At 37.2% G+C, this 24,985-nt stretch overlaps 1 protein-coding gene across 5 annotated transcripts in view; it reads left to right on the top strand.

The window, feature by feature from the left end:
* The window catches only part of LOC309803775 (3',5'-cyclic-AMP phosphodiesterase 4D), a 575,480-nt gene that overhangs the window by 533,538 nt on the left and 16,957 nt on the right, over nucleotides 1–24,985 (top strand). For 4 of the 5 annotated variants that reach the window (XM_082620485.1, XM_082620483.1, XM_082620484.1 and 1 more), the window contains one exon: nucleotides 24,493–24,586. In XM_082620485.1, the coding sequence (XP_082476611.1) occupies nucleotides 24,493–24,586 (94 nt within the window). Of the gene's footprint in view, nucleotides 1–17,650; nucleotides 17,964–24,492; nucleotides 24,587–24,985 lie in introns of those variants that run through there. The other variant, XM_082620486.1, reaches the window with a different exon arrangement.

Genomic DNA, 24,985 nt, shown 5'->3' on the forward strand with positions numbered 1-24,985 from the left:
GACAGGCTGACCGCTTCGTGTTCCTGCCCCCCTCCCACCTCAGGAATGCTGAAATCTGCTTGGGATAAACCTTTGGGACAGTCTCAGAGGAAAAAAGCAATCCCAGAGGGGTCACGTGCGGGTGTGAATGTTTAAGAGAGGACAGTCAGCTTTGTGGGTGGGGGGAGGGAGAGAACCAGCTGGAGAGGGGAGATTTATAGACATAGGGTATTTCACGTGGCGTGAGTCTTTTTTAGCACCAATAGCTGGCATCACCTTCTTCACCTGTTGGCTCCTTGAGTCATGGCCCAGTAGCAGCATGGGTGGGTTGTCACATCCAAGTGCTGGGCCATCCCCTAAGGACCTGTTGCCTGGGAGTGAGGATGTGGGACAGCAAAGTACAAGCTGGAACAGGGTGAGGAGAGACTGAGGTTGATTCACTAATAGTGATTAATTACTAGATGCCAAGAGAAAAGTAGAACAGAATAGCCGATGACAAATGTGAACCTTTATCTTGATTCTGCTTTAAATCTCCTAAATTCCAATGAGCTTAGCAATTCCTCTTCTGGGTATGAATGCACCCCACTAGAGTTGTGACCTTGGATACTTAAATTGCTTCAACTTCTCTGAGCCTCTGCTTTCTCGGTAAATCGGGATTAACAAAAACCTATCTCACAGGATGGTTATGGGAATTTAAATGAAAATTTATGTCAGGTGCAGAATATGGGGCACACCTCTAATAGGTACCGTGGCCTATCTTTAGTGGGGAAGGGAACTAATTTTAAACTTAAAAGGTGAACTTTATATACTGCCATATAGGTAACCCAATGCAACTGGAGCTTGAATCAACAGGCCTGGGCAAATGAGCTCAGAGCATGCATTTGAAATCTTGATCCCCATCATGGTGATTTATGAGCCCTCGCCAGCTTGCATATGGGATGGCCCACTGAAGTTGTTTACTTTAGTTTTAGCTCATTACCTAGCATTCGTAGATAGCATATTTTTATTTACACTCTCACTGACCACTTAACCATGATTAGTTTGAAATAATATGTATGAAGGCAGCCACGAAAGAAACATTAGAGTGGTGAGGGCCTCATGTGGACCTCCTGTCCACGTTGTCTAAAAATTGTCACGTTACTTAGACTTTGCTTTTCCCTCACCCTGGATGACCTCAAAGCCCCCTCCAACTAATTTTTCTGATTCTGTGAAATATTGAGATTTTGATTATTAACAAAAGTGTCAAATATCAATCGATATCAGGTTACTAGATGTCTATTCTTGGGGAAAGAAGAAACACAACCCAAAAATAGAACTCTTTAATCATTGCACAGATTTAAAATGACAGTTAAGCTGAGAAACAGAGGAATGGATGAAATGACCTTGAACGTAGTTCCAGCCCAGATGGGCTAGTTCCAGTCTGAGTCATGGGTCTGACACTAGCCTTAGCCAGAGGGAGAAGAAATTCCCCAGCCGTGTAGTTGTTATGAGCTGGAAATGAGTAGGTGATTGATCCCTTTCCATTTTCCACTTGCCGTCAGCCATTTTGCAGAGAAATCAAACTTTGACATTCTCAATAAAAAAAGTTCTTTTCTTTTTTAATTCCAAAAATCCTTAGAGGTGGAAGAGATTTATGAGATCAACCTGTTCACTTGCTTCATTACAGATGAGGTATCAAGGCACAGGAAAGCTAAAGTGACACACAACAAAACAGTCCTGTCTTACTTCTGTCAAGGCTTTTATCTTGTGGGAAATAAAAATTTTTTGTTGTTAGACAAACCCCTGATTTCAGCCTTTATTGATATTATCACTTTCTAATGAAATTTTTAGTTCTGTTTTTAGCCAGATATGATTTTCATGTGAGAAATAACACAGGAGGTTTTTTATTATTGTTGTTTTGCACGTTTTGACTTCAGATAACCTCAGTCCAGTAGTTAGTCTTTCACTAAGGAATTTTTGTTTTGCCTGGTTAATGTAGGACATATATCTGCTCCAAAGGCTTTCATAGACGAGATGAGCCTTTTACATATGTGCATTTGTTTTCAAATACATAGAAAGAGAGAGAGAGAAAGAGACACATACATACGTACATAAAAACCAAGGCATATAGACATATACACTGAAAATACAGATAGCCATATTAGTAAGCCTGTTGCATGTTAGAGAGTAATTCATGGTGTTCTGGTCCTGTAGGGGAGCTCAGGGTGTGTTCAACACTAAGGACGAGAATGATTGGGAAGCATCCCAGAAAAAGTGCCGCTTAGGCTAGATCTTGAACATAAAAGTTTCATATAGGTTGCCAGCGAGGGAGGAGATGATACTTCAGGGGCTGGATGAGGCAGGGTAGGATGGGACACTCTTGTGCATTTACCTTATTGTTTGTGGGAGTGGGTGAGGAGTGGGCGTCCTGTATGAGTGAGCCTTCCTGGACCAGAAAATCTGATTATAGGAACAGAGGCAGGTGTAAAAAATGTAGGTTGGGGTCCTACAACGTAGAGCACCTTAAGTGTCAGACTAAGCCGTTTGCACATTACCCTGTAAGCTCTGAAGCACCGTCGCATTTTATTATCAGGAAAATATTACAAGGAAAGTAACAAAATGATTTTAGAAAGATAAATCTGATGGTAGTATGCAGGATGGATCATATTGAGGAGAAATAGTGAAAGCAAAACAAATCCGTTAGGGAATTGGGCATATAAGTAAGGAGGGCCTGAAATACGATGGGAAGGAAAAGAAAGGAATGGTTAGGAGAAAGACTGCAGGAAAGGTGGCAGGATATATCAGACTTTCGGGCGAAGGCAATGCAGCCAGAGGAAAGGATGAAATTCTCAACCCAAGTAATAATAGAACGATGGTTGGAAAATCAGGAAGAGAAGGTTATTTGAAGAGAGTGGGGTGGAAAATATGGCAGTTAAATTTTTAGACATGAAATTGGAGTGAAATTATATATCTAAGTAGAAATATCCTATAGGCCTTCAATTGTCATGACTGGATTTCTGGTGAAAAGACAAGCAACCTGGGAGTTGCCTGTACAACACTGATGGTTAAGACCTTCAGGCTCATCTGTCAAATGGGAATAATAAGAGTCCTCATAGGATTGGTATTAGAAATAAATGAGATGATGCCAGGCAAGTATTCAGCACTATTCCTGACACATAGTAGACAATAAATAAATATTTATCAATATCAATCAATATTAGCCATTACTATTTTTTACTATGCATTTTAGGGACCCATATAATATGAATTATTAGAACTGGTATTCTGGAAGCTCTATTAAAGCCATCTGTTTGGTGAGTTTTCTTAATACCCCAAATGGAAGTTCATATGTTCTGATTCACATGCTTGCTTCCCTAGCTGTTAAGGGAAAGTGACAGCCCCAGCTGTAATTGCTCATGTTTAACTGTTGATCACTGTTTGTAAGACCTGGAGTGTTTTTTTGTTTGTTTGTTTTTTGGTTTTGGTTTTGGGTTTTTTTTTAAACATCTTTATTGGAGTATAATTGCTTTACAATGGTGTGTTAGTTTCTGCTTTATAACAAAGTGAATCAGTTATACATATACAGATGTCCCCATATCTCTTCCCTCTTGCGTCTCCCTCCCTCCCACCCTCCCTATCCCACCCCTCTAGGTGGCCATAAAGCACCGAGCTGATCTCCCTGTGCTATGCGGCTGCTTCCCACTAGCTATCTATTTTATGTTTGGTAGTGTATATATGTCCATGCCACTCTCTCACTTTGTCCCAGCTTACCCTTCCCCCTCCCCATATCCTCAAGTCCATTTTCTAGTAGGTCTGTGTCTTTATTCCCGTCTTGTCCCTAGGTTCTTCATGATCATTTTTTTTTTTTAGGTTCCATATATATGTGTTAGCATACGGTATTTGTTTTTCTCTTTCTGACTTACTTTACTCTGAATGAGAGTCTCTAGGTCCATCCACCTCACTACAAGTAACTCAATTTCGTTTCTTTTTATGGCTGCTTAATATTCCATTGTATATATGTGCCACATCTTCTTTATCCATTCATCTGTAGATGGACACTTAGGTTGCTTCCATGTCCTAGCTATTGTAAATAGAGCTGCAGTGAAGATTTTGGTACATGACTCTTTTTGAATTATGGTTTTCTCAGGGTATATGCCCAGTAGTGGGATTGCTGGGTCATATGGTAGTTCTATTTTTAGTTTTTTAAGAAACCTCCATACTGTTCTCCGAGGTGGCTGTATCAATTTACATTCCCATGAACAATGCAAGAGGGTTCTCTTTTCTCCACACACTCTCCAGCATTTATTGTTTGTAGATTTTTTGATGATGGCCATTCTGACTGGTGTGAGATGATATCTCACTGTAGTTTTGATTTGCATTTCTCTAATGATTAATGATGTTGAGCATTCTTTCATGTGTTTGTTGGCAATCTCTATATCTTCTTTGGAGAAATGTCTATTTAGGTCTTCTGCCCAGTTTTGGATTGGGTTGTTTGGGGTTTTTTTAATGTGACTAGTTAAGGATGTGAACTACTCTTCTGTTTGTTGCAACTTCTGTAATAAAGGCCCTGAGCCGTATTATTTTTCATCTGCTATGTCCAGAGTCAAATCAACTTTGAGGGGTTTATAAAGAGCTTTTGAAGAATGGTATTAGCTCAATGTAAGCAAATGATCATTAGCTCAATATCATCTCACCATTTTAAAACTACATTCATTCACCCAAAGTGGAATGAACTTACACAAGAGTAGAAGAAATCCAGGAGAGGTGGACCTTAATTATGAAGAGCTGTAGGACTCCTGTCTGGGTAGAAGGTTGGACTAGATGTCTTCAGAGGGGCTTTCCAGCATGGACATATGCCACAGAATCCAAGCACTGTCCTCTGTTTGATGAACCTGCTCCACCTCATGTGCATGGTTGATGTGCTGTCTCACAGGGCATTAGATTCACATTTGGAAGGTCAAGTAATACAGACTTTGTTGTCTGGTTTTAGTTGTATTATTTTATTTTGTTTTTCCCTACTATCCTTACTCCCAGAGGCAAAAATTTTTATGTTCTCCCCTCTGAAGGATACAAATATAGATAGGTATTTTAGAAGAATAAATGTCATTGGTGGTTAATACCAATTTTTATTGAAGTCTGAATAAAAATAGATTAAATTATTTTTTTAAACCAGGTTTTCAGATCTAAGTTCTTTGTTAGAAGGAATATGTAGGTGCATCTTAGTTTATGGGCAATTAGAAAAATTGAATTTGTTTTTCAGATATTTTAGTGCCAGTAATTTACTCTCAAGATATAAGAATAATCATGTTTAATTTTAAAAAATTGTTTAAAAGCAGTATTTTGAATAAAAATGACTGCTATAGTATTGACAATTATCTAACCTTATACTGTATTTTATAGATGAAATACAGTACACTTAAAATATGACAAGACTTCCTTTTCCAGAAAAATGGCAACATGTATATAATTTGAATTCCAGGAAAGAATAAAGAGAATGGGGAAGAGGAAATATTCTAGAAGTTCAGTGAATTCCAAGCAGGAAATTTTTTTAAAAGAAACTCACATCCAGAGAAATCACAGAAACAAATAGATCCCAACACAGCCAGAGAGAAAAGGCAGATTATCTACAAAGAAATAACAATTAGATTGACAGCTGTTTAATTTGTGGGAAGGAGCGGGGGTTCTTCTGATTGGAAGAAATTAAATCACATCTGAAACTTTAGCTGCAAGGGCATTGAGGATATGGATTTTTCACATGTCCAGCCTCTGGAAGGCTCATAAAAGGAATGTGGGGGGATTCTCTGGTGGCGCAGTGGTTAAGAATCCGCCTGCCAATGCAGCGGACATGGGTTCGAGCCCTGGTCCGGGAAGATCCCACATGCTGCGGAGCAGCCAAGCCCATGCGCCACAACTACTGAGCCTGCGTTCTAGAACCCGCGAGCCACAACTACTGAAGCCCGCACACCTAGAGCCCATGCTCCACAACAAGAGAAGCCACCACAACAAGAAACCCGTGCACCGCAACGAAGAGTAGCCCCCGCTCGCCAGAACTAGAGAAAGCCCACGCACAGCGACGAAGACCCAACTCGGCCAAAAATAAAATAAGTAATATAAATAAATTTATGTATAAAAAAAAGGAAGGTGGCATGGCTACTGTGCACACCTGTTTACCTTCTGAATCCCATACACTACTAAGTAAGCTACTTCAGAGCAGTTTGCTGACTGACCTTTCCTTAGTACCTGGAACCGTAGCTAACACATAGTTGGTGCTAATTAAATATTTGCTGATTGAAAGGATTAGCATCTTAAATCCTCATTGGTACTGGGCTTGATCTCCTTGATTCAAAGGCACCTGTAAAGTTGTACCTACCTTTTCCTCTAGAGATTGGAATTTGGTCCTGAAACCTGAAGGGATGTCCTTACATTTGTCTGGTCAGTGCATCCTGAGAAAATTATCCCTGTTTGTTTGATATCTCCAAAAGCATTTTCCACTGGTATCAGTGATTCTAATAGTTTTCAGACAAACCATTGATTGCATAAGCAATTGGGTAGATATTACTGTAGGAATCTTCATACAGCTGTTTTAACCAGATTGTTTTCCTTATGACAAGTTTCAGTGTTTCTGGTCCCAATGTAAATAACATCGCGTTCCTGACATCTACTTAACACACTGTCCTAGATGACTTTCATTAACTCCAATTCTCCACACAACCCAGAGACCTTAAATAGCTTGCTGTGTATTATTGTGCTCATAAGAGGCCGGGTCAAGATTAGAACTCAGGTGAAGCCAGCTAGAGAAACCAATGCCCTATACTATCGTATTTCTCATCATTCTCATACTCTACTCTTCTGTCACTGTTGAAAAAAAAAACCCATTATTGCACGATTTTTAATTGTGTTTATGATTTCCTGTAGTAAAGTCTTCCTTCCAAAAATGCCTAAAGAAGACGTATCGCTTTAATAAAAATATTGCCAGCTATGAGTGCTAGATTCTAATTTTGGTTATGTTGTGTGACCTTGCTTAGGCTTTCACATTAATAATTTGCTGTGAGGATGGGATTTTTAAAAATAGATTATCCGTTTATGCCCTTTCTTTTGGGCTATTCTAAAAACATATTAAAAGATTTGGATGAACGTGGTCTATCCTAATGTAATGTCATTAGAGTATTTGAAAGTAACTGCATATTCACCACTCCATCATCTGATAGCTTTTCTCATCCAGAACTCTGTGAAGAACTTCATAGCACTCTTCTTTCTCCTTCTTTATCCTCCTCCAAATCTTTACCTCCCCCAGGTTTCTCCACAGCAGAGGGCACAAATATCCATTCAAGGCAGGGAGTCTAGGAATTGATTCTTCTTATTTCTTCACTTCCAGCGTTCAAGTCTTAATCAACTCTTCCCTCCATGCTTCTTCCTCTATCTATCTGCTTTTGCCTCTCTATGAGCCATCCTCTACAGAGGCAACTTTTTAAAATGTAAATCATGTCATGTCACTCCCTGCTCAGAACCTTCTGGTGGTACCCCACCCCCTCTGGAAGGCTTGCAAGGACCGCATGATCTTGCCCTGACCCATCTCTAATCTCATTCTGCATACCTATCCTCCATCATGCTGGCCATGTTTTTCTAGCCCTTGCTCAGAGTGCTTTGGTCCAAATCTTTCATCTCTTTCTTGTCATCAGTATCTCATCTCAGATATTACCTTCCTGACTATTAATAGTCTATCATCACAGTATCACGTTACCCCCTTTTCTTTTATCCAGCATGTTTGTCACTCATTTTTTTTTTGTCTGCTTGTTTTTTGTCTTTTTGCCCCAAGAGTCCAAGGCTTACATGAGCAGAGAACTCTTCTGTCTTGTTCAGTACTGTATCCCTCATGCTGGCACATAGTAGCCATTTAGTAAATATTTGTTGAGTAAGTGAATAACCATTCTAAAAATTTTTATTACTTGATATCTAAAGACCATTACTTTCCACAAGAATTTTCAATGAAATCCTGGTATTTTTGTTCATTTTTGCTTGTTAATAAATGTGAAGGGAGCAGAATTAAGTACTGGAATAATTTTGAGAAATACTAAGTTAAACAAAATAAAACAAAGTTACGTAGTATGGGTCTTAGCAGAGCCTTTAATACGCTAAAGTACACAACTTCCAAGAAGGTTAACACTATGTCAGAAGTTTGACACTGGATGTCTTCTTTGAGAATTATTACATGGCACTACTGTTCTTTACAATGCGTTCTGGGAAATGCTGCCTTAGACAAAAACCCGTCATAATGGAAAGGGGAAAGGGACGCTATGTTGAGTATAAGGAGGCAGATACATTGACCATAGGAGAACAGGCTGTCAACCAAGGACTCAGAAAAAGCTAAAACCCATGAAAAAAGGACAGAAGGACTCAAAAAGAATACAGCAATGGGACTATTCAGTTTTCTGCAGGCTACTCTACCCACTTTACTGGATTTCTCTCTCTAGCAGCTGGCACAGTGCTTGGACTAGAATGAGCATACAATGAACATGTGTTGACTTTTCAGAGATGAGTGAATAATGGTGGCCCAGGGTCACCATAAAATAATTAAATTAAGATCAGTTTGTTTAAGAAAGCAGGAAAATACCTAAAGTATTTTAGGGAATATGTCATTCTAAAGGATTAAGATTAAAATGTTATTAGTACTTATGAGAATACTTCATCGGTTATTATATTGCCTAAAGGCTTTGCATAACTAGGAATTTACTATATATTGTTTTATTCAAAGCGGGCACAGATTTTAGACAAACATATGCATGTTAGACTGGAATATAATGGTGGCTCTCTTTAGAAGGGTAAAAATCTTATTTTACCAAATGTAACTATGCCTCAGATTTTTGTTTTTCATTCTTCTTTAGGCAAAGTTAAGCAAATTTGGAATTAAAATAACTTGACAACATCACCTAACATTTTTTAAAGTCAGGTAAAATTTACAGATTGATAAGATGTACTTTTTAAAGACATAGTTGAATGTTTTTTGACAAATTATACAATTGTAGAACTACCACAATAATCTAGATATAAAATATTTCCCTCGCCCAAAAAGTTTTCTCTTGCTCCTTTGTAGTCATTCCCCTCCCGTACTCCCAGTGACTGGAAACCAGTGATCTGACTGTCCCTATAGTTTTGCCTTTCCAGAATGTCATGAATGAAATCATACAGTGTGTGTGTGTGTATGTGTGTGTGTATAGCCTTTTGTTAATGGCTTCTTTCACTTTTCATAATGCTTTTGAGATTCATCCATTAATAACTTGTTGCATGTATTATTAATGTTTCTTTTTATTGCTTTCTAATATTTTATGGATGTACCACAATTTGTTTATCCATCCACCAGTCGATTGACATCTGGGCTTTTTCCAGGTTTCTGCTATGAATAGAATTTCTAGAAACATTTATATAAAGCTCTTTGGACACATGTTTTCATTTCTCTTGGGTAAATAACTAGAGTGGGATTGTTGGATCATACAGTCGGTGTTCTTGTTGACTTTATAAGAAAGTGCCACACTGTTTTCCAAAGTTGCTACACTGTTTTGCATTCCCACCAGCAATGTGTGAGAGTTCCATTTTCCCTGCATCCTGGCCAAATTTTATGACTTAAATTACTATAAGATTCACAGCTAAAAGTGATGTTCATAAAAGATTAAATATGGATTTACAGAAATATGCCTGTTTGCATTTTTTATTATTGCTTTAGAAGACAGGCATTCTCTGTTTAAATTGTTTTCACAAAGTATACCGTGAGGTACAGAGGAGTACCTAAGTATTTTGTGGTGATTATAGTAGTCATCATAAACATGGAGAATTGGTATTAGGACAATTTAAGTGAATTAGGGGTCCTAATTTTCTCTGGAAGTAGGAAGTTCCCTTTCATGCAAGATTATTTCTGTGGACGCTTCCTTTATGTGAGGTTTGTATCCCCATTCATTGCCTTAATTATTCTTCAGTGAAACAAAAGTCCTTGGTAGGTATGATGATGATAATGGCGTGGTGGTTTCAGCTAGATTTACTAATTAGTTATGAACAGAGAACACTATGTATCTACTCTGTATGATTCAAACTGTATTAACAATTATAGGATACTATGCTAACATTTAATGAGTTAGCCCATGTGGAAGAGAAATTTAAATAAAGGTATTATCACATCAGTTCTCATGTTATTTCAGCTTTAAGGAAACTTTCAACAAAAATAAGGTTTCTTATGTTAGGATTTCTTTCTCAGTAAATGTTACAGGTTTTTCCTGTTTTAAATAAAACTATTTTTGGGTGAAAATTTTCTAACCAGGTTAATTAAAGAATGATTCTTAGCTTTTCAGATGATTTTTAGGTTTCAAAAAATCAACCTGAAAAAATAAAACTGAAAACACCCCAAATCAATCAGGAGTTCCTCTTAATCTCAAGCCTCCAAAACATTTGTAAAACATGTTTTTGTTTTCTGAAATGTGATGGCTCTTCAAGAACAGAGCTGTTCTTTAAATTGCATTTGGATCCCTTATCACTAGAGGGCAGTAAACACAAACAGAATTAGTGGATTTACTTGTGTTAAGGTTGTTTTTGTACTATTAGCATTAAAGAAAGTGTAGTTTTTATAATGTAAAAATAGATTTAAAATTCTGTTATTTGAAATACAGGTTGTCAATTAATTCTAGATCATTGTCTGCCTCCAAAACTACTTTTAAGGCGTTTGAAAGCAAAAGAACACTCAGCGATTTCAGAGACACTGGTATGCCGTCGTTATTGTATTTAATATCTGAAGTTTAACCTTACCTCAGAGTTCTTCCAGGGTCTTTTAGCAATTAGATTTGCATATGTTAAGCCGAGCAGTATTGGATATACAGACTTGCTTCTTGATTAATAACAACTCCCAGAACTTTGATCCTAAGTAGAAAGGTGTAAAATAAATATAACTGATTATAGGATAAACTATTTTCAGATGTAAAGTCTACCAAAAGCACTACTGTTGCCAGGAATATCCCTTAGGTTGGAGAAATCTAAGAGTTAATAACACTTACTTTAACTAATTTTTAAATATTTCAAGGACAATAATAGATTGTATAGCTAAGAATTTATTATGTTAATAGACATATTGTTTACAGACTCTAGGGTAAATGCAGATTAATGCCTGAAATACTTTTTTGGCAATTTGGAGTACTCTGAGGCCAGACAGCCTGCGTTCAAATCCCAACACTGCTACTTTGGCTTTGGGACCTTGGCTAAAACACTTGACCTTCTGAGCCTCAGTTTCCTCACAGTTTGGTTTATTTCTTTTTCTTTTTCCCTATTCAAAAATGTTTTCTCTCTCTTGACCTCTGTTGCAAAGGCAATGATGCCAGCGTGTGTTAGTATATCAAAGACTCAACTCCATCAGCAGATTTTTAAATATCCTAAAATAGTCCACAAAGGTTGTTGATTGCTTGGGGTATCGCTTAAGGACCAATGAAATGAAGAATAAAATAGGAGTGACATCTAGAGATCCTGAAGGTTATTATTAGCAAAAGAGAACTGAATGCTACAGAAAATTATGTATTTTTTTCTGTTTTGGTACATGCACACACATTCATATGTGAAATCCTTTGGATGTTTGAGAGGAAACTCAGGAAACCTGACTTCTCCCTGTGTGTGAGGGCATCTGTGTCTTGTTCACATCGTACCCGCACACACAAGTAGGTCTCACTGTCAGGTGAAGCTGCCTGTCTTTCTCTGGGCACCAGCTTCCTGACTGCACTAGTTAGTAGGTGGAGTCAGCACAAGGATTAAGAATAAATTAATCCACTCCTCAATTCATACCATTTATCATAGAGTTTGAATCAGCCTAATTATATGACGAGCTATTCATCCACCATGAAGAGCAAAGACTAAAAGAGACCTAGACTCTCATCTCAGCCCTGCCACGTCCACGTAAATATTGACTATTTAAGAGTGTCTGTCTTTTCATTCTTTAAAATGGGGATGATATCTATCTGCCCAGGATGTTGCACAGATTAGAGATAAGATATAAATATAAAGCACTTGGTGCAAAGTAGGTGCCTAATAAATGCTGTAAAATTCCTGTTACAGTTTCCTCATTAAAACTGGCAGAAGCCAAGTCTGTCTATAAACATTGTATCTCTCGGGCTCCATCCATATTTCTCTTCTGGGTTGTCTAGATTTCTTTCTGCAGGCTCTACAACTGTGGCAATGGGAAGGAGCTTCTAGTCTGCTTCTTATGATGGGAATAATTAAATGAATTTTAATTTGGCTCAGAGCTTTAAACAAAGGATTTCTTATTCCCTAGAAATATGGAAACCTTCCTTGGTACTTTTTACTTCATATTATTATGTATTAGTATTATTATTATGTAAATAGTAGTATTATTATGTAAAAGTATTATTATTATTATTACTACTACTTCTACTCTGCTCTTACTATTATCTCCCCTGCTACAGCAAATTAAGGATTTACAGTTGAATCTCTTTGTGCCTGTGTCTCACTAACTATTTTGGGAAATATAAAGAAAGAATATCTTTCTTGCCTCAAGCATCCTCCACCCTGGTTGAGGAGACAAAGTTCAAGGCAGTTGTAGCAACTAGGACAGTGTTCCTTAACACTGGGGAACATTGAGGAAATTTCAGGTACACTGACTGGACTGTACTCCTGGCATTTCATGGATAGAGCCAGGGAGGCTCGACGGCCTAGCGTACATGGGGTAGTCCTTCACCAGGGAGTGTTTCTCTGTGTCAGCAACCATTCACGTAGGTTGAAAAATTCACTCACGATTATCTGAGCCTAGAACACAACTACTTTTTACATAGAAATGCAAAATGTTTTTTGCATGGTTTTAACCCACACTAAATTTTTGAGTAATGCAACCACAGTGTATACCGAGGGAGGATGGCACTTTGTTACATTTGAAAACCTTCCCAAGAGCCATTCACCACTTTGGAAAAAGATCATCCCTCCAATACAGCACTCCTGTAGTTATTTCCATTTTGCTTTCACATTCATGGTAATTTCTCCACATCAGAGGAATCAGAGCAGACACTTACATAGCACGTGGTGTGCTAAGTGCTTTATGTGTATGTACTGATTAAAACTCACAACAACCTGTAAGGAAGATACAATTATTATTCTCATTTTCCAGATGAGTAAACTGAAGCATGGAAAGTTTAAATAACTTTCTCAAGGTTACACAGCTAGTAAGTGATAGTAAAATATAAGCTTTTGACTATTTTTTTTAACGTAGTTTTGTACAAGTATTTATATTTTGCAGTGTTTAATATAAATTACTCTTCTTCACCATTATGTTACTGATAAGCCATTATACTAGGTTTTGGTTTTTTTTTTAAGTATCTATATAAGGATTTACTTAGTATGTATGTATGTATTTAGTAAAGTGTGTATGCAGGAAGAGCATTTAGGAATTTCATTTCAGGATAAAAAGTATTTGTTACAAAAAGAAAGAAGTCATTTAGTTTGAAGTTCATCAAAGAATAAAACAGATTGATGGATGGATACAAAAAGGGAGCAGTAGGTCTGATATGGCTGAGAACCCCCGTAAAGCATAGTTAGGATTTAAGTGATTGTAGGACCTTCCTTGCTCTGCGGGAGCTCACAAGGCCTGCTCCTGCCTCAGGGCCTTTGCCCTTGGCAAACCCAGCACTTGACTCCCTCTCCTTCCAGGTATCCACGTGACTTGCTCCCTCTCTTTCTTCAGGTCTCAGTGTGTGTCACCTCATCAAAGAGGCTTTCCCTGATCATCTTATAAGAGAGGAGTCTTTATCCCTAACACTTCATACCCTCCTTATCGTTTATTTTTCTCTATTGCACCTACCATCGCATGACATATTATATATTTACCGACTTAGTTGTTGAATGTAAGCTCCAGGTGAAAAACCTTTGTTCACTGCTATGTCCCCAGTATCCAGGACAGTGTCTGGAATATAATAGGAGAATAACAAGTAATCATTAAATAAAGGAGTGCGTGTAGAATAGTTAGAGTTTGGAGAAGGGCTGGAATATTTGGTTTTGATATGTACTTTGAATGATTTAAATCTGACTTTGAAAGACCAGCTTGAGGTAGATGGAATAAAAGAAGCAGAGTGCTCTAGGCAGTGAATTCGCTGTGAGTAGAGATAGGAAAATGGGACCATCTGCTATATTGTAGGGATGGGTGGAATAGTAGCCTGTTGGGAACAGAGCAAGGGTGTAAAGAGCTGTTGAAGATGGGCTTGGAGTTGGGGATTAGGGTCAGAGGTTGTCAGGCTGGAGTTCCCAGAAGAGTCTGGAAGGTGAAGCAGGTGATGCCGAGTTGTCAGTGACTGGCTTTGGAGTGGCAGGCTGAGGCTGGATTTGAGGAAAACTGGCCTTGCAGTGGAGGTCAATAAGGGGTTGGAGGGAGAAAAGCCAAAGGAGATGAGCTAAGAAGCAATTATAGTGTTTTGGGTCTGAGACATGGAACGATGTGATGCAATTGGAAGGAAACATGATATGTTTTTTTAGAAAAAGGGTAAGCCTGGGAGTTAAAGTATGTAGGCACCTTCATGGAATAGTTATGATGATGATGGATGATCATCATCATCACCTAATACCTGTTTATCACTATGTATCAGATGTTGGGGTTTTTTTGGGGGGTTGGGGTTGATTTTTGTTTTTTTGTTTGTTTGGCCACGCATCCCACGCAGCATGTGGGATCTTAGTTCCCCGACCAGGGATTGAACCCGTGCCCCCCTGCAGTGGAAGCATGGAGTCCTTAACCACTGGACCCCCAGGGAAGTCCTCAGATGATGTTTTAAGTGCTTTGTATATAACATCTCATTTATTCTCATAATAATTGTTCTGGTTATTTCTTGCTATATAACAAATCACTTCAAACTTAGTGGCTTCAATTATCGAGTTTTTATTACTTTTCATTGTTTTGCGGGTCGATTGGGCTTGGATCAGCATTCTCACTTGGAGTCCCTTATGTGGTTGCAGTCTGATGGTGGCAAGGGCTGGAGTCATCTAAAGGGGCAACTACCTAGATGACTAAGATGGAGTCTTCCCTCTACAGGTCTGGCTCTGGGCTGGCGTGGCTGGCAGAGCTGGAGACCGGCCACGCGCACACGTACACTGGCTCATACCCTCTCTCTCCTCTTCCTCCTCATCTCCTTCTCTCTGTCCCTCTCCCAGCAGCCTCTCCATAAAGTCAGCATGGGCTTCCTCCTAGCATGGCAGTCTCAGAATAGTCGGACTTTCTTACAAGGTGGCTCAGGGAGCCCAACAACATGTTCCCGGAGGCCAGGGTGAGAGCTGCAGTACTTCCTGTGACGGCCTCCACAGTCAGGCAGCATCCCTTGCTGGTTACACAAGCCAGCTCAGATTCAGCATAGGGCAGTGTGGCTCATTAGGAGGCATCTTTGAAGAGCAGCGGCCACGGTAAACAATTTTACAGATGAGGAAACTGACACACTAAGAAGTGGGAATAGAGGATTTGAACTCAGAGTCTGGTTCTTAGTACCTGGGTGAACTTGGGAAAATGATTGTCTCTCTAGGTATCCCGTTATATGGAAATGAGGAAATTGGAGGAGATGATGTTGAAGGTACTTCCATTTCTCTCAGCCTTTAAGGCTTTGGATTTAGATGATGGGCCTGAGAATGAAAGGAACAGACTAAGTGAAAAAGCATTCTGTAGAAGACAGTACTTTGAAACAGTGTTGGTGGAGGGAAGGTACGTGGTGGATGGGGAACACGTAAGGGTTACTCAAGGATTCAGTTGGATTATTGTATTAAACATCTAACAGTGGTCAGCTCACATGGAACACCTATTGAACTGCTGTTCAATAGAGTCACAAAGAGTCACAGATTTCAGTCTGGGACACTGGAATATGGGCCCACTGAAGGAAATGGGAGTAGTCATAATAAGCACTGCTTCAAATAGAAAAATGGATCCACCAATTTTGAAAAAGTTCGAGATGACTAGCAGAGCATTCCAACGGGAAGAATATCTTTTAGTCATTTGTAAATAAGGTGCTAAAATTCAGGTTAGAAGTGGTCGTTAGAGAGTAGTGGCCCTTCGAGAGAGTCTTTCTTTGTGGATGTCCCAAATTAGAGGATGAAGAGAAGAAGGCAACAAAGGTACGGGCAGAGAAGTGGGAAGAAAACCTTCATAAAGAAGCTGCAGGTCTTGGGAGTGAGGGAGAGGGGAGAGGGTGGTCAAACAGTGTTGAACGCTTCAGAGAAGTTGAGGAGAATGAGAGACTAGTGAAAGGGGAGCGCCTCTGTATTCTTCCAGAAGCAGTTTTAGTGGAGTCTTGGGGGTTTAGCATCTTTCTTTTGTAGAGGATTAAGAGGAATTTAGGAAATGAACAGAGTGGGTGTGAACTGCAGCTGAGGACTTTGGCAGCAAAGGACCAGTAGAAGCTCAAAGAGGCAGGGATTACCTGGCTGTTTCTGATGAGGCTGTGCTGAGACGGACATACCTGATGCAGAAAGACTGAGCAGTCACCCGGTCAGCAAGTCATAGATGTGCCGAGCAGTAGGTCCAAACTGAGATGGAGGGGAGGTAGAATGGACAGAACTTCATGCTGAAATAGAGGAAAAGCTAGATTCCCCTCATTTCTTACCCATAAGACCTCTTTAGGATAAAAGTTACAGAATAATGCTGTCCCAAACCAAATAAGAAAGATCATTTTTTCCCAAAGGAATTTAGATTTCTTATGTAGCTCTTCTTGTAAAAGGCCTGATTACCCTTGAGCTCAATTCTGTATTCTTAAGAGCCACTCTATACCTTTACACAATCATAAAAATGTTCTCCTCTGATCAAAATATAGATCCTGAAATCTGTACACAGGACACTGCATTCTTTAACCATACACAGTGCACTAGCTTTCAGGGTTTTTTTTTTTTCCCCCCACAATCAGATTTATCCCCACCCTTAGATTTTTAAGATTGTGGAGCTCAACCGTATATAACAATAGAAACAAAAGGAGCTGAGAATAGCAATGCCACACAGGTGAGGAAATGTAACACTTCCATTTATGAATTCTGGACATTAATCGTATTTTATAATTACAGTATGCTGTTATGTTGGACTGAGGAAGAACTTCAGCTATGTCTGTGTTACTGGGGAAACCACTTGTTTTGGATTTGACAGAGGGAGACAATTAAAATGCCTGATTGCCATTTTTAGAGCAGCTTTTATTTTATTTACTTAAAATTTTTACAGCAGCTTTTATTTTGAAGAGAAGTCAGAGAATATTAAAATTCATAGAAATGACTCTGAAAGGATTGGCAATTCTTATTTAAGAATGAACTATGAATTATGTAGAGTTTTATGGTGGTTATTCATCACTGTGAGAGGGGAAGCCCATTCATCTTTTCATGCGGCAGCCTCAGCTATAGGGATACCATTATTAAATGGCGTTTACCAGAGGTGAGGAGGAAAACCTCCTCCCCAGAGGTTCACCCTTGCCAACCAATCACAGAGCAACCTGGGCCTAGTCCACACCCCCTGCCCTGTCAGACCCAGGGACGCAGTGTGATTGGTGCATAGTTGGGGTTTTATGGGAGGGGTTTCTTGTCACTCTTCCTGGCTTCCCTGCAGTTCCTTATTTGGTAGCTTTTGACAGAACTAGTCTTTCTTGCAGCTAAGCATCTTGACATACATTATTCATTAAGCCCTGGAGCTCAGGGAGAGAAAGATGCAAACCCTTAGATCTTTAGATGTTTCTTTATCACATGAATTGTCTTTATTCAGAATAGTGGTTGAATTCTGTTGCATTCTGGAGTTTTACAAATGGAATGCATTCAATGGGAAACCAACTGGATGGGATCTAATGCGAGGCTTTCTTATGTGTACCTAATTACCAAGAATCTTTAAAAACCTACATATTCTGTGCTTGTGGAGATGGTTAAAGTATCAAGGTTTTGAAGATACACATATATTAGAATTTATTGTCTCTCTATATAATCAATCAAAAATGCCTGAAGCAAACTATTTACTGTCAGTATCTTGGGGCTACATAAAGGTAAGATTTATTTAGCCTTTGTAAACTCCTGATTACTCTGAGTACATAACTAATAATTTTAATAAATTACAATGGAGTTAAGCTTTCTAAGCAATCTTTTATTTTTTCCTTAGATATAAACTACAGAAGAAATGTGGGTTTTTACTGGTCAAGATAAGGAGAAATTGTAGAACTTTTATTAGTTATAATTTGCATGTTAAAATAGCTTTTTAATGTTCAGCATTTATTCTATTTTGTCATGTGGTATAAATTTGAGTTATTCTTTTAAGTATCAAGGTAATTAAGTAAATTCATTGGAAATAAATAATTGGGCTAAATTATAACTGGTACATGGGCTCTAATTAGTATGTAGCACTTAAAGTTTATAAAAATTAATTTGTGGCTCTTTCTAAAAATCTGTACTGCTTTTACCTGATGAAGAGTATGTTTTTTTTCACCTTTGGATATAAAGCTCTAGATGACATTAAAGTTGACATTACTTGACTCTTCAGGTGATATCTTATTAAAATGAACACTTGATCATCTATTTGTAAAACTGGAAGATGTAAATTTATATGATAGTGCTATTTTTGTTAATCTCAAAAAATGAATTAGTACACTGCATTTAATAAGATTGTGTTCCTGCTTGGCAAGCTTCTTACACATGCCCTGTGGTAATGCTAACCTGGTGATCCTAGCTGTTTAATAGAAACCTGAAGTAGAAAAACCTTTTTCAGTTCTAAAGGAGGCATCACTTCAGAAATTGGAATTTATTCTGGAATATTTGAACAAATCACAATACATATTTTTAAAGAATCCTTTTCCATTACTTTAAGGATGCTCAGATTGTAATATTTTGCATTTTCTTTGTTTCTTTTTAAAGGAGAATTTCCTCTTTCCTGTGAGATTTACTCTCATTCTAAGCAAACTTATTTCAGTTTTAGTTGTCCGAATAGTCATGATTTTCCATGTCCCTTTAAATCTAGATGGTCCAGATTTTTGTAATTTTCATTATTTGAATTGCTAGCCATTTCTTAGTTTAAAATGCTTTTTAAATATAGAAAAATGTAGGGAATAATAAAGAAGCCCCCTCCCTCCAGTCTCCCTAGAAGTCATTTCTTAGCTTTTAGACAGTTCATTTTGATAGCTTTTTAAAGGGCTTCACATTTGTGTTATAATTATGAATAATACCTTCAGGAATCTAAACACAGAATTTTAGTGCTTTTTGAGAAAATTTTTGCTGGAAAGCTTTATGCTTTTAATACCATATTGCTAAAAACACTTAGGAAGGACCAATATAAATGTATTTAGTCTTATTATGTATTTTGAAAGATTTATTTTTATACAGCTAATACAGTATTTATTTTAGCTTTTAATGCTGATATCCACCAAAGTTGTAGTGTATCACAGTGCAGCATATTCAAATGATTTTTAGCAGAATGTTGTGGGGAAAAATAAACATTTACTTAATATTTAAACTTTACCACTTTCTTAATTATATACTAGAGTATATATAATATACCCAGTAGCACATTGGCTTGAGGGGGAAGTACAGGGATTAAATTTAAGAATACTTTAATTTTGTTTTATTATTTAATTTTGTTTCATGCACAGTCTTAAATATAGAACATAAATTGGAAAACTGGAGTTTAAAAAGCAATATACAGTATTCAATTCAACTGCACTTTCACTTTCTTTTATGCTTTGAATTTGCTGCATACAGACATTCTGATGCATAATGAGAACAAAGGATTTGAAAGCATTCACTTAGAGATCTTCCTCTGTTTTTCTTTGTTGCAACAATAATTCTACATATTATTTCAGATTATTTAGACCAGAAAGAATCAGAATAACTCATCAGCCAAAAATATTTAGAGGCCACTTTTAAAGATATCTAAATGCTCAATTAAATTGCTCTGCATTTTGCAACCAGTTCTTTTGAAAAGCAGTTCTGTATTTTGTCACTTCTAAATCTATAAATTGAGAACCCATAACAGTGTTCCTGAAAAAGTACATTTTATTACCTTTTCTAATCATTTTCCCCCTCATGGCAATTATATATCATTATCTTAATAAATGGTATGTAGCTATCTTAAAATGAGAGAAATTCCACTTACATTTTAAAATGATTGTTGAATGGTTAAGTTTATTGTTCTTTAGCACATCCTGCTGTGCACTCCAAGACCAAACTGTAAGAGCAACTACCAGTTGAGAAAACTCTGATGGTAATTTTTGAGGTTATTAATTTAGCTTCCCTGGACTGTATGTTTTATATCAATAGCAAAAAAAGGAAGCAATATTAATTCCTCTTAGAAAGTGCCCTTACGTTATAACTTAATTGACTCTCTGGAAATTGTCTTTAGGAAATCTCCCATACTCTTGGGAAGAAAGAGGACTGCTTAAAATATTGTGTCATCTAATTATGTTGAAAGGAAATGTTGACTTCCTTGGAGCACCTCACAAGTGGGAGGGAGATAAGTGTGCCATGAAGGGTTTCTCCACCCATGCTTTTGAGTTTGGAACAAAGGCAGAAGGGTAGTCTGGGAATATATGTATATGATTCAGAAATAATCAATAGAATATAATCTGTCATTTATCAGTCTACAATAGAATCCTTTCGCTGGCATTTTTTTTTTTTTGGCCTCAGTTATCTGTACCAACTGGCTATTTTGATGAGTTGTGTAATCAAACTGACAGGAAAAGACACCTCGTTCTTCATATTCTGCCAGATAAATCCAATAATTTGTGTGGCATATCTGCAGAGACCACACAGTTTTTCTGCTTGGGCGTATGGCATCATATTTCTCCTACCAGGTTGCTTACTAGTTAGAAGGTGTCTCTATAGAAAAACTGAGCTCCTATCTAACTTTTCCAGAGGCACCAACTCCCCCACGCCCCACCAAGGTTGCATCGTTTTTTAGTTACATTGAGAGAAATTCACAGAGGGCAGGTGGACAGTGGTTCCTGTATGACACACTGTAGAAATGCTAGGAGTGGCTGATAGCCTTACCTATTCCCCCAGCTTTTAAGAAAGGACTTTGCCATGACCAGGCAGTTCTTAATAGCAACTTTTATCTCATAGCACAGACAATTTCAGGTCAAAGAAATATTTCATTAAATAGATGTTTAAGGCGTTTAGCAGACTCTCTTGAATATATTTTGCCCAAAGAGTAGATTTTTTCCAAGAGTAAAATTTCATTCATTAAACAGGATTTACTTACCTTTGGGCCTTTATGCGTGGTATTATTGTTATATTTTTGAAGAATGGTGACCATTTCTTATATGAATAATACCCTAATTATTTTTTGGAATTGGTAAGGGAGCTAGATATTTAGATACATATTTTGTGTGAGCATAACTATAGTTAGATCTTCCATCCATTTGCCCTGCAATGATAAAAATCAGCTATCACTATAAAAGGGCCCAGGAAACTGGAAGATAGAAAGAACTCAATGTTGAGCACCCACTATGTGCCAGTGCGAGTTAAATAATCTAATACATTCCTGGTTGATAGTCTATAATTTACTTAAGAAAATATAACTTTATAAAAAGATCAGCAGAAAATTTTTTGAACACTATTGGAAATGTCTTCATGAACATTCTTGGAAGGTTCCAAATTTTATTTTTTCCCCAGCGGATCATAATATATAATGCTCAGTGAAAATAAGCAGCAACCCATGTTTCGTACACTGCATGATGCCAGTTTTAAAAATATATATACAACCTTGTGACTTATTTATTTTATAACTGGTTGTTTGTACCTCTTAATCCCCTTCTCCTATTTTGCCTATCCCTTACCCTGCCCCCCACTCTGGCAACCACTAGTTTTTCTGTATATGCGAGTCTGTTTCTGTTTTGTTATATTTGATCATTTGTTTTGTTTTTTAGCTTCCACATATAGGTGAAAACATACAGCATTTGTCTTTCTCTGACTTCTTTCATTTAGCATAGCACCCTTCAGGTCCATCCATGTTGTCACAAATGGCAAGATTCCATTCTTTTTTATGGTTGAGTAATATTCCACCAGGTATGTGTGTCTATATATATATAGAGAGAGAGACAAACACACACATATATATGATATATATATATCATAAGATGTAATCTACAGCACAGAGAATATAGACAATAAAATTACAATAACTTTGTATGGTACAGAATCTATAAAATGTTCAGTCACTCTGTTGTGTACCTGAAACTCATATGATATTTTTAAGTCAACTATACTTCAATAAATATATATATACAAATGAAAAAAAAGGCATAGAAAGAAATATAGCTATTTATATATGGTTATTAGCAGTAGAACAGTGGGGTTGTACATGAGTTCTAATTTTTTCTATATAACTTTCTAGATTTTTTATATCCCATATGCATTTTATAATCAGAGCAAGTTATAAAAAAAATACACAAAGAAAGTGAACTTTGTGTTCCTGAGTTTGAGAATAACCTCTCTCAACCTGTAAATTAAACAACCAGAGGCATTTCTATTGGTTGTAGCCAGTTCTTCAGTTTTGACTGCAGGAGAATGCTAATATGCATTTCTTGTATCCAAAAGTCTGTTGAAATTTTTTTATTGATCTCTCTCAGTACTTTACAGTGATAAATTCTTATACCTAATCTAGGTGGTCAATAAGATTAACTCTGGAAGCTATTTGCCAAATTATCTTGAATTAGAACACCTTGGTATGAATTATGCAGAGAATCAAGATTTTTTTAAAAATTCTAATAAACTAATTAAATACTGAGTTAGAATTACATTTCAGACATTACTAAACAATGAGCTCACTACTCTCTTTTTCCAGACTTAAATGAGGACTTATGGGGAAATTCAAAATTTTAAAGGCTACTAAATATTAGAGTAAGATGTGACATTTTTGGATCAAGTATCTAATAGTTACTGTATGTTAATGTATGTTAAGATAAATATTAAGGTATATTAAAAGGTCTATTTGGGTTATTTTGGAAGTCAAAGGAAGATACATTAAGAAGCAGTTGAAGTAGTTGAGAAAACCATAATTCAAAAAGAGTCATGTACCACAATGTTCATTGCAGCTCTGTTTACAATAGTCAGGACATGGAAGCAACCTAAGTGTCCATGGACAGATGAATTGATAATGAAGATATGGCACATATATATAATAGAATATTACTCAGCCATAAAAAGAAATGAAATTGAGTTATTTGTAGTGAGGTGGATGGACCTAGAGTCTGTCATACGGAGTGAAGTAAGTCAGAAAGAGAAAAACAAATACCATATGCTAACACATATATATGGAATCCAAAAAAAAAAAAAGGTTCTGAAGAACCTAGGGGCAGGACAGGAATAAAGACACAGATGTACAGAATGGACTGGAGGACATGGGGAGGGGGAAGGGTAAGCTGAGACGAAGTGAGAGAGTGGCATGGAGATATATACACTACCAAATGTAAAATAGGTAGCTAGTGGGAAGCAGCCGCGTAGCACAGGGAGTTCAGCTCAGTGCTTTGTGACCACCTAGAGGGGTGGGATAGGGAGGGTGGGAGGGAGATGCAAGAGAGAGGGGATATGGGGATATATGTATATGTATAGCTGATTCACTTTGTTATAAAGCAGAAACTAACACACCATTGTAAAGCAATTATGCTCCAATAAAGATGTTAAAAAAAAAAGAAGCAGTTGATGGATGGAAAAGCATAACATCATTGAGAATTCTGGATTTTGATAATGCCATGTAGTGGTGGTAGATAAATTCTAGGTGGTAGATAAATTTCTTTGGATAAAATAGGCACCGGAGCACCAGTAAAATAAACTGTGAAGCAGTGAAGTTTCAATTGAACAGGTCAGTGTTCAATTGTTTTTATGGGACTTAGGAAGATAGATTGGTAAATCCTGTGAATGTTTGAGAACCAATAAATCCCCACTTAGAAAAAACTTTACAAAGGAAATATTATATAGTATCTATTCAAATATTTTCTCCATAGTTCTGGGAGAGTACTCAAATAAATCTATTCAGTTTTGCTTTGGGGGAAAAGACTACATTTTAACCTCTGACCAGTATACTTACTCATTTCTGCTAATGACAAATTAAATGATAAAAACATACCATGTTTTATTGTGTGGCAACCCTTTTGTAGGTTTATAAATTCATTTTTTTCTCTTCTCTAAATACTAATAATGCATGTTATTTTTTATGCCTTTTTTCCCCTTAATTAATGTCATCCTTGAGTGTCTCAATCTGTGCTGTCCAATATGGTAGCCCCTAGCTACATGTAACTATTGAAGTTTAAATTAATTAAAATGAAATAAAATCCAGAGTTCAGCTCCTCATTTGCACTAGCCACATTTCAATTGCTTGATAGCCACATATGGCTAGTAGCTCCTGTAATGGAGAGCAGAGATTATAGAATTTTTTCATCATTGTAGGAAGTTCTATTGGATGGGACTGATCTAAAGAGTCAGGACAGGTTAAAAATTCTTTGGCATATTTTCTGTAACTTAACATATGCTTATGTTATTTCACTTCAACTTTCTTCTTCTGTTATTTCATTTTATCTTTCTGTTTTTCAGTTTAAAAGGATGCTTAATCGAGAGCTCACCCATCTCTCTGAAATGAGTCGGTCTGGAAATCAAGTGTCAGAGTATATATCAAACACATTCTTAGGTGAGAATAACAATTTAAATGCAATTTTTTAAAGTTTTTTTGCATTGTTTGTTTTTGGAAGCAGACTGGGGTGCAAACTTATTTTGGAAATAAGAGTTAGGAATTCCATTTTTTTCATTCATCATATTAATAATTTGAGCCTCTAAGCTTTAGAGCCTAAGGTGACAAAGTATGTTTTTTATCTTTTTGTTTTATTCAGGACTTCAGGGATTCTCTGAATTAAAGTTGTATATTGCCCGTTTTTCCAAAGTACTCAACTGTAAAATGTATTTTATAGAGAGATCTATTCATGCATTCAAGAAATTCTTGTTAAATGCCAGTCATTGCTGGGCACTAGGTATTTAATGATCAATTAGAAATGGTCCCTAAACTCAATGAGTTGATAGTCTAATGGGCACC

Source organism: Mesoplodon mirus (assembly GCF_964341445.2).
Source record: "Mesoplodon mirus genome assembly, chromosome: 5".
NCBI classification, from domain to species: Eukaryota; Metazoa; Chordata; class Mammalia; order Artiodactyla; family Ziphiidae; genus Mesoplodon; species Mesoplodon mirus.